At 30.3% G+C, this 11861-nt stretch overlaps 1 protein-coding gene across 1 annotated transcript in view; it reads left to right on the top strand.

Annotated features, from left to right (window-relative positions):
- Positions 1-11861, top strand: part of LOC112682650 (NGFI-A-binding protein homolog) — a gene marked incomplete at its 5' end in the record, with an annotated part of 33996 nt that continues 22135 nt past the window's right edge. The window contains 1 exon segment of the mRNA XM_025553323.1: positions 1-230. Coding sequence (XP_025409108.1) covers positions 56-230 — 175 coding nt within the window.

Genomic DNA, 11861 nt, shown 5'->3' with positions numbered 1-11861 from the left:
GCCGTGCCGTGCGCGGCGCCCGTGTGTGCGCGTCCCGCGGTCGTCTTGTCGTTTTATGGAAGCCAACGAAAGCATCGAAGTCCCGTCAACCGGCACGCCTCCGGCCAACGGCGGTGGAGGCAGCAACTTTTGCGGCTCGTCGTCCGCGGCCGCTGCGATCAGGACGCCGTCGGCGGAGCCACCGCCATCGTCCGGTTCGAAAATACTCAGCAAGAACTCGAACGGCACGAGTAAGTACACTGGGGGGGGGCTTGCCACGACGTACCCACACATGGGGCCACCCGTTTGCTCCGGGAACCGTACGCGTCGCGACGGGACGAAACGTCGGGGAAAACACCGGGAAAACCCGGACGTGTGCACCTCGCGGTCGAGCAGTGGTGCGGTTTCGGTGGGGGGAGGGGGTTTAAAAGTTTTCACGCGCTTGAACGACGTGAACACTTACGCTCGGTCGCGCGGCACAATATTTCTGTTCGATTACTTTTCGATTCGCGTTTCCGTCGGAAGAGTAATATTTTTTAGTTTTTATATTCATACGATTAATGTGCGAATACGTGCGATATCGATATAACCGATGGTTCGTTGGTTCCATTCGATTCTGACGGTTTGCGGACGAATAAAACAAATTCGTCTAGTCATGTTCGCCTTACGCTACCGCAAACGTTTTTATATCATTTGGAAACAATTGTTTTGGTAAACTATTACGATAAGATACACGGAATATTTTAGCACTACACCTTTTAACTTATACATGGACCATGTGCGGTCAAACTGCTTGAAATTATTCGGTGCGTGTATCGAAATTTTTGAAACGACACGACTTGAATTCGGAACCGTCATAGGGGATTAACTGAAATCGTGTTGTGTTTTGCTCGCAACACTTTTGGCAAAATTAAATAGGAAAAAAACGCGTTTTGTCGTACTACGGGAAAACCGACTATGTTTCTATAGTAGCCGCAATGTACGTGATCGGAAACCAATCGGTTTATCCCGTCAGCACAATAAAAACCGTGGATGTCGAGATGTTTCTATTCCGAACGACCTTTACGATGACGAAATCGCATTTGTGACAGTCTCTGAAATACGCATTTCACTATGTACAGCTTATACATCAGGTAGACGGTCCACGAAGTAACCCGACGGAACACGCCTTTGGAGAGAATGCATTGTACATGTACACGAATATTGAAAGATTCAATTTTAGTTTTGTCGCACTCCGAAGTACATAAAAGCTCTTTGTAGTACTGTTTTCGATTTCGTTTTTTTTAAATTATTATTTCCATACAGTGGTAATTTAATATAAACCGATTGATGAAGTATTCCTGTACCCGTCTGATATTATAATTATCAAATTTTCAAACCCTAAGACAAAGAAAATGTTTCAATTAGATCTTGTATAATTTATGCATTCTACAAATAATAAACAAAAAAAAATTAAATTAAAATTAAAATGAGCAAAATGATTAATACTCATAAATTAATGTATAAATAAATACTTTTGCGTCGTTTCAATAGAAACAAAATGCAATTTTAAATTGATACCTAATCATATAAATTTGCGTCTACATGGCACATTTTGAGCACTACTACATTGCTACACTCCCAATGAAAATAAAATTAATTGAGTATAAACATATAAAAAATAAATATATTTACAGAACATATTTCAAAAGGAGTATGTTTTGTTTATTATAGTTGAATAAATTATATTAGCACGAATTTAATACACTAAATACATATATGATATATGTATATACTATATATATATTTATTTTTTTCACATATATAAAAATGATATCAATGATATTTTCTACTATCTATTACTATTAATCTATATAAGTAGGATGTATACAGTAAATACCAATATTATTTTACAAAATTAACTATTTCAGAAAGTTTCCTTTTCAAAAAATTAAACCAAGTTCACTTCTTACACGATGGTAGGAATTAAGTTTTCGAAACCTTTTAATATTTTAATGTTTTGATATCATTTTTTTTTTCTGGTAGTATTAATTATTTAAGTATAGTTTTTAATATTTATCGATCATATTCAACAAAGTGTTTTATTGGATTTTAATACTTCAAACATTTTTAACATATACGACGTTTAATAAGCCAAAACGATTTTTTTTTTCTTTTCGTAAATGGATAAAATTATTATATAATAATATAATAGTAATTATATGATTATTTTTGGAAGAAAGAAAAACGAAAAAGAAAACTGATAAATTTTTTCAAACATTTTAAAAGTGCATGAATTGATCAACAGCAATTTTAATAAAAATTGTTAACATTTGTTGCTATAATCCAACCAAATTTTCACTTATTCGCCAAACTTATGTAATACAATGAATTGAAATCGATTTTTATTTAAACATTTGAAAAAGAACTCTTACGTAGACGTTATGTTTTTATTGTTTTCGTTATTTACAGTACACAATGTTTTCTATAACGGATAAAAAAGGTATTTGTTCAAAGCACCTATATTTTTTGGCATTTGATACATTTTTGTAAGGAAAACTCATTTTATATTTTTAAAATTATTTCGTTCACGTCATCACCAATTTAGTGCATACAAAATGACGTACTGTGAATGACTCATTTTTATCTACGCGAATATATATATATATATATATATATATATATATATATATATATATTACGTAACGTATTATTTTTTCTCCGACTCTGAACATTTCTAATTCAATCGATATTATATTAGATTATTAACATTTTCCGACTCGATTCTAATCTGTGGATACAAAGTTATCCTTAGTCAAATATGGGTTAGCATAATCGGTATTAGTCGGATTAGCCGTCCTCGTAGTTACTAGCTTGTATATAACTACTTACCGCTGTTATACCAGCTAGAGAAAATTTCACGGGGTGATCTGATGGAATGTACGTGCGTAAAGGACCAGAAATAAACATCGTAATACAGCCATCGTTATAAAATTATTATCATTATTTTTATTATAAATATTATCGATAAATCGAATCGATGCCGTCCGCAATTTTTTGAAAAAATAAACGATTTTAATTCGAGCCGTTTAACGTGATATTATAGCATTGTTGCGTGATCAACACGTAGGCGTCTTATAATTTTGTTTTTACCGTCGTATAATAAACACACACGTATAATGTAATTATGATTACGGAAACGAGACGAATCGATTTTTCGTTTTTCGTTCTTATCCCCTGCGCGTTGATTTATTCTATTATGCATCGCGTCGATGGCTATAATAATAATAAAAATAATATCAACTTATTTATTCGGTGGTTTCTTCTAGAATTTCTTCAGGGTTTTTTTTTCATTTTTGATATAATATCTTTCACGTATGTAACGCAATGATATGAAAGACAAAAAAACCTATTCAGACCAATAAATAGAACGTTAAGGAATTTTTTTCTCCTCTCTTTTTTCTTGCCAGCCGATTTATCTGATGATATGCCTTGGAGCGTAGACGTTGAATTCAGTTTTTTTCTCTCTTCGTTTTTTATTTATTTCTTCTTTTTTTTTCGTCTTTATTTTTATCATTCTTATTCGCTGTTCGCTTTTCTTCGGTGTATTTTATGCTTCCGCTACAGGAAGAAGTCAAATGCGTAATTTAAAGTTAATTCCAAAAGGAGAAAAAAATATATATTTCTTTTCAAACGATGTAAGTATAAGCATTTTTTTTATTCCGGGAAAGTAGGTACCGTGCACATCCTCTGTCAACTTGCTTGTAATTTTTTTTTCTTCAGAGATATAGTTTTATTACGCTTGTTTAAAAGCATAACCGTACTCCACGTCTTTTAAAGACAAAGCTTTTAGGGCTTTCGCTTTGATTCCGTTACTCTTTAGTTTTGAAAATGAAATTATCCTAATACATATGTTTTGTTTAAACATAATTGATAATACCTTGGGAACATTTTCGCTAATTTAACTTTTTTCAAACTTATCTAATTGCATTGTAGTGAAGATGTTGAACATTAATTTCTTAAGTCCGTTTTAACTTTTTGTAATTTTTTTTTTTTTCGGTTTGTTTGAAATCTGTATTCTGATTTATTTTCCATAGGTAATACATTTAAAGCATAGTTAACTGCTTATTTTATTAAAGGTAGTTGTTACCAATTTTCTTTATTCACTCCTAGAAATCAATTATGTTTCTAATACTAACATATTAAGGGCACGAACGTAATATGTTTACATAATGAATGTCAATGTCATAGCCACTTATTGCTCATTCTATAAATATATATTCAATATTTTCAAAAATAAATATTCTATGTGTAGACAAGAATAAAATTTGATTTTTAAAATTCTAATAAAATAGCATAACAAAAGGATTTATCGTTAGAGTACTGTGTCAGGTATTTTTAAATTAATACAATCGGTAAAATAATCATAAGGTATTTTTTTTTTAATTATTAGTTTTGATTTTATGGACCAATAAAAAAAAATGAACTGAAGTTAATAATTGTATTAAAAATTTTAAATTTACAAAATTAAATTCGAAATTTTTATCATATTAAAATGAAAATGTTCATGTAACTAGAAACATATATTACATTTATAAATGAAATTCCTGTTGTAGCTTTGACAGTAACGTCACACTAACATCATGAATTTCAATAACACGTTAAAATGTATATGTTGATTTGTTGTGTTGCTGTTGATTATTATTATCGTTTTTAACGCTATGCAATTTTAAATACATTTATTTTCACCATTATTAGACGGAATACAATTATTGATTAAATCGAACGGAAACCAGCCCCAGAGCTAATTAATCACCAAAGTCAGATGGTCTTATGACCCACTTTTTTCCATTATGTTTCAACGTCCGTCACCGGCATGGGTACATAGCATTCATTTTTCAACAAAAAGAAATAGAAAACGCCAAGGAATTATTGTGATAGCCTGGAACAATCCCGATGATTGTTTAATAGTTGTGTATGGTGTTGTTGCAAAAGTATTGTGTTGATTAATTCTATAAAATATTAGTGTTGGATGCATATTTAAGACAACGAACGAGAAGACATCGCAATACCTGACGACCCGTTAACGCGCGTTAAATATGTAAACATAACATTTTTAAATACGTGTACACGCATCAGTTACGACCCCGATTTCCGTTTTGAATAAAACGGTATGGATTTGAAACATTTATGATAACATTATTGGAACCGTTGTATTGACTTTCGTATCGCATTTCCAAGAACTATGGATATTTTTTTAACCTATTTGACGGTAAAAAGTCGAAAAATTCTTCTGTTTCGGCTCTATTTAGTCACTGCACTCTTATGATGGATGCTCGATGTGCAGTGTTTATTATATTACAGTTAAAACGTTTCCTCGACAAAAACACTAGAGGAAAAGTATGACATGTCAATAATAAGATTTTATATACAAATATATACACATATTACTACGAAAAAAACCCATGTTAATCTCTGTATATAATTTACGGAAAATGTGTTGAGAAAAAAATGTCCGTGGTAATTATACATGTGTTCACTACTAATCAGTAGTCTTAGTTCGTCCATTTTTGTTTTTCAGTAAACCGTTGCAAAAACGTTACAAAAACCGTTGATCCCGTCCAACCATATTTCAGTCACCCCTGCCGCTTCACCATTGGGCCGGGACGGTCGTCCGGGGGGTAGAGTGGAACCTTAAAAAAAAAAAAAAATAATAACAAAAAATAGCATCCACCCCTAAACAATACCGGAGGGTAGCGAAATGGCGGACGCATAGTACCCTCACACCCTTAATTATCTGTATGCGACCGGAGAGGGAAAAAAACAACGCTACTAGGGATGAACCGTACCCTAAATCTTCTAACCGTGCGTAGAGTCAATTTTTTTTGGCCACCCACCAAAAAAAAAGTTTTAGTTATATTATAGATTTTTTATGCAAAAGGGGTCCACGTTTTTTGCATCAAATTGGAGATGACCTGAGAAAAGGGTTGCTGAAGACAAAAAAAATTTACAAAGACAATACCACGTCGTATAGAATCTCACGCAGGGTAAATTTTTTTTCTTCCATTCCACTACATTATATTATTATAATAATACGCGGACGAGCATTTGCATGCATCCGACGGATTATATCCATGTAAAACACCTGTGACCCCTTTCTTCTCGTTCTCACGCCGCGTACCTACACCCGTAGTACGAAGGTACTCGCATGCGTTGGCAGCTGAGTATTGTTTTAGGTGAATAAAAATAATAGGTGTATAAAAATTTGACGATTTTTTATTTTTTTTTATTCAACCAAGATGCACATATAGTCACACGATATTTGCATGTACGTGAACAAAATACGAGCTAGTTTTTTTTCGAGCGTTTTTTATGTTTATTAATATTATTTGTTTATATTTTTTTTTTTTGAACATAAAATACCTATATGTACGAATATCCTTTGAAGAGTGAGATCTTTTTAAAGACAGTATTCCCACCGAAAATTGTTTTGGCTGGCTTCAGTCGGTGCTTCACAGACGGAAAAAAAATAGTAAATTAATCTTTTGATAATAATTATTGCGTTACACATATTATGTCAACTGTTGAAGTATTCATTTATATACATATAGATTAATATTAATGGTGTGATGACGATTTAGTGTTGTAGCAGTTTTCTAATATTTAACATTATGTATTTTCTATAGGTATTTCACTAAATGTAATTAGTAAACCATACGTATGTCATTGATGAGAGCCAGAAAGCCATTTGGCGTTATTTTTCTGGAAAAAATATAAACTAAATCAAACGTAAGATTTTAAATTTTGGAAGGTTTTTAGTTCGATTGTATAGGTATTAAAAAAAAATAAATAAATAAATGACAGTACTGTTTTTTTTTTATTTAAAAAATATTTCAATGGATTTTGAAAGACATTTATATTTTTTTTAAATTTCATCACCCACGCGCGTTCATTTAACGATAATAATCTATATACAACTGTTCTATTCACATAATCAGATAACTAATAGTCCATACAAAATATATTAAAATCTGAACCATTTTATATGCATTTTAAATTGATATTCTTTAGTATTTTACTGTCCAATTCAATTTTATATACGAGAATTTATTTTTTGTCCAAAATACACAAACGTGTTATAATGTTTACAGACAGATGTTTTTGTTGTGTCAATCATGTATTTCTTCAGTCATTTACAATGCCGTATAGTATAATTACGAAGATCACCTAAAGGCTTAACGTGTGTATGCCACCTGGCTTATACTGCATTTGGTCGCCTGTCCATGTTCGCTATAGTAATCAATTATTGAAAATATGTTGTTCAAGGAAATAGGTTATTTACATACACGATAAAACAGTTAATAAAAAAAAAAGGTAAATTATTTGTATATAAAATTTAACTGAAGTAAATGCAATTTATACTCATATGTTTATGAGTTATGTAATAGAAAAAATGCATATATATAAGTGTTAATTTTATAATTATAAAAAAAAAAAAATTATTTATTTACCGATTTGGCGAGCAGAACGAAATACCAAATGTACCGGAAACAATCAACAATTAATATGGTTCTGCATATTCGTGATAAATGTTATTGATAACGATTGAATTGGTATTATAGGTAGAAAATGTGAATAGATAATACTTTACGCATATCGTTTTATCAATAAAATAATTGAAATAACTAATCCGTTTTAGTTTATATAGCAAAATATAAGATAATCTTATCCAGCTATCGAAAACGATATGATTTAATGATTCAATGATCTGATATCTATAAAAATTTAACAAGGATATACTTGAATCATAGTCCTATAGATTGTGATGCTTAAATTAAATCCAATAACTTCTTGTGTTATCTTAGTCGAACTATTATATATAAAAATTTAAACACTATCAACTAAAAATTTAAAAAAAAAGCGGTAATCTGTAAAGGATGTACATTTTATATAGAAAATTTGAAAACAAATACATTTGATTAGTTGATTTGCAATGAATTTCTGTTTACTAATTTGTACATAAATGTATTTAATACATACTCGAATACTCGAATTTTGAATGTCTTAGATCAAGTATACTCCAATAATACTCTTACATTGAAATATCAAAAAAACACAAAATGACTTATTGAATAAAATATAAATTAAAATATGCTACTCTAGCATTGAAAGGATTTGACATTTCTCATGATTTGCCATTTCAAATTTTCCTTGGATAATTATATTTTTTAATGCTTTATTTAAAATATAAAAGCTATAACATCAGGATTTTAATTTATTAAAACATTCTTTTCCGAAGAATTTTCAAACAATATTTTATATAATAACGGCGACGTCGTCATATATTTCACGGTAAATTATAAATGAATATATATTTTTAAATAAAAAGTTATCACCTTCAATCGATTTAAAAACAAGTTAATATTATTATATTTAAATATTATATATTAATACATATTTCCTCTTGCAATCAGCCATGTAATTAATGAATATTTATTTTTCGCAACTAATAATTTATTCTTCCTCGTAAATAAAACGGATAACAGAAAACTATTCCAAAAGGATTGTCTATCCATTTAATATTTTAAATAAATATAAGACTTCTTATAATATTGATATATTCTCAACTAGGCACCAGGTACAACTTTGATTATTGTAAAGTGTTTGTTTTGTACATTATAATTTATCAATTACTTCTGCAACAGGGAGATACAACCTAACCTAACCAAATCTATATAGGTACTAATCTCCTTTCATCCGCATAAATTCCGTCTAGTTGCGCATCATTATTACGTTTCAGGTCACTTAAATGTACACATGATAACTGTATCAATAACACCTTGTGGCTTGAAAAGTGTGATGAACAGCGAACAATTATGAGAGAGAAAAAAGTAAAAAACGCGTTAATAATTAAGGTCGGAAGACGCGTACGATTAAACGTATGCGCGGCTATACAAACGAACAAATATTCGATTCCGAATCATTGACACTTTCGCGGCATTTTTATTTAACTGGCTGTACACGAACATATTATTATAATTTTGGTACCAAAACTGATTTTTGTTGTGCGCAGAAAACCTCAAATGCAATACGTGCGCGGTGCAAACGTCATACCGTGCACGCATGGAACGTATAAAAAATATTTTTTACGAACCAAAGTTGATAAATGTTTTTACGTTATTATTTCTCGAGTGGGCGACAAAAATATTAAATGCTACATTATATTATGTTGCATAATACCACACCGTTGTTGTTTCGAGTTCTGTTACAATAATGTTACGGTGGTTTCGCTGTGTGCCCGTGCACACGACTTAATTTGATCGTGATTCAATATTATTTCTTTTGATTATTTTGTGTTATTATGATTAATCAATCGAATGGACGAAACGGGCTCAATGTGCGTGCGCGGTCACTATAAATATTACGACGTACCGCATAGATTTTTAATTTTTAATTTTTTCTTTTTCAGAAGCTCATCGACTTTAAATCGTTTTTTTCGCGAAATGACAAATAAAAATAAATAATAAATACTTAATCATTAAAACAGCTGGAACCAATTTATTAAAACTCATTATCATTCATCAAACAGTATGTATACAGACACACCGCGCGCACCCAGACCCCATTTTGTTTTATCAATTTTTTCTCTTCTCGGAACTCTAGGTGTATTGATTATACTATTTTTTTTTATCATTATTATTATTATTCCGTCTACGGTACTGTTTTTTTAATGTTTCCCATGCATAAAGACATTCTCGGACTTTAAAAAGACAAAAAAAAAAAATAATGTTAATGGCCTCGGTTTGAAAAAAAAAAACAAAACAAAACAAAAAGAACCACCGGTTCTGCCTGAAGGGTTCACATTCTCTGGTGTTTTTTCTATTCTTTTTTTTTGCTGTCCATTTTTTTCCTCGGTCGTCATCAGCATAAGATTCAAAGAAGGTTTGGAATAATATACAAGTATAAAAAAAAGCATTCAAGTTAGAAGTTGAACCTCATTTTGACCGTGTGGAAAAAAGCAATACTTTTATACTTGTGATACTTTATATTCTCCTTAGATAATATTTTATACATTATGAACAAACATTTGATGTTTGGTGATATATACTTACTGTGTAATTTTATATTTTATTTTAGTTTTCGAAAAAATAAATACCAACCGAAACTTTTGTGATTTTAACTTTAATATAAAATCACTGCTTAAATAATAAACATTAAATATATAAAACCATTAGACATTGTTATACGTGACATAGATATCGAAGAATTTACTCTAAATTTCAATAATTCTGAAATATTGTCTCGAACGTTAACTTTTATGTAAACATGTCTATACAAACTACACGCAGTACTTATAACATAATGCATTGTTTTCTTTATTCTATGTAACATAAATAATAGATACATAATTAATAATACAAATAATTATTAATTAAAATGCAGCATAATTAATTATACGATTATAAATAATAGATTTTATAATTAATTATGCTGCACAATGTGCAACTTGAAAATGTATTCCAATTTTGATCGGTTGAAAATTAATAGAATTACTGCAAATTTACTGAATCATCGCATATATATATATTTTTTTTTTGTGTTAATTCGCGAGTTGACTAAAATAAAAAATAAGTATCATAAGACCAAACGTCAAATAATGATAAATCTTCGGTGAAAAAATGATAGTTATCAAAATCTAATTAAAGTTAAACAAAAATGAATTCACTTCAAATTTAAAATCTTCTTATTAATATGGCTTAATACTTATTTTGAAATTTTAATTTTTATATATCTTTTTTAATTTTTTTTTTTTTTTTATTCTTTTGCATTAGGTTCTTTAAGGATAAAGTCTACATTATTAAATAGGTCTATTCAAGTAAGTTATGGAATATATGATGGATAATATTCTATGTTTAATTTTTCATAATTAATTTGCAAAAATCTATATTTTATCTTAAGCACCCTATAACATTTGGCATTTGCATATATTTTTTACCGTTAAAATTTGACCCAAACAAAAAGTCATACAAGTATGAGTTAAAATAAAGTGATATTTTAAAATAAAAAGAAAACATTTCACCGATGTGAAATCGTATTAACAAAAAAATATCGAATACTTTCATAATGGATTGATTCATTGAATACAATTAAAATATGTTTTTATACTTTACTGTGCTACAGTTGGTTTTGCTAATTTTTGTTGTAGGTAATTGTTACTATGACCTAGAAATAAGTCAAACATTTTAAATTTCCAGTCAAACAGTTTCAAATAATATACATTACATAATGGCGTGCTATATTTAGAATCCCTGTAATGATACCTTATATACATATTGAAATGTATACTAAAGTAAATAATGTATGCCTTTAAACACGGATCAAAATCCGATCGTTTTACGACATCGTATTTAATGACATTCATCACCACCTGCGACCTTGATATCGAAATCCTGCAGTTACCCAAGGTCCCAAAAATCCCATCGTACTCATTCGAGAAATATTAAACATTACCGCGCTTATCAGAATACGATCGCTTGAGCCTTATGATGTGAAAAGGTGTTTTGTTATTTTAACCAGATCATTGACCTATGCATCTCCCACAACGTCCGGCATATGTGTTTGTGTGTGTGTGTGTGTTAACACGTATGTTTGATCAGTTAACAAATCATACCCATATTTGACCCTGGGACCATACAAAAGGTTCATTTACATAAACGGACTATACCCAAAGACAGATGGACGGACCCTAATTGATGTGTACATACGTATATGTACCTTTTTTTTTCGTCTACTTCTAGAAGATTCTGGTTCGATTTTTTTTAATTTTTTTTTTTTTTTTTTGCCTCACCTTCATTCTACCTCACTTCCATGGTAATGCGCTCATTGTACGCGGCCCACATCTG

Source organism: Sipha flava, unplaced genomic scaffold, assembly GCF_003268045.1.
Source record: "Sipha flava isolate LNK unplaced genomic scaffold, YSA_version1 207_pilon_pilon, whole genome shotgun sequence".
Lineage (NCBI taxonomy): Eukaryota > Metazoa > Arthropoda > Insecta > Hemiptera > Aphididae > Sipha > Sipha flava.
This window is presented reverse-complemented; position numbering and strand designations above follow the sequence as displayed.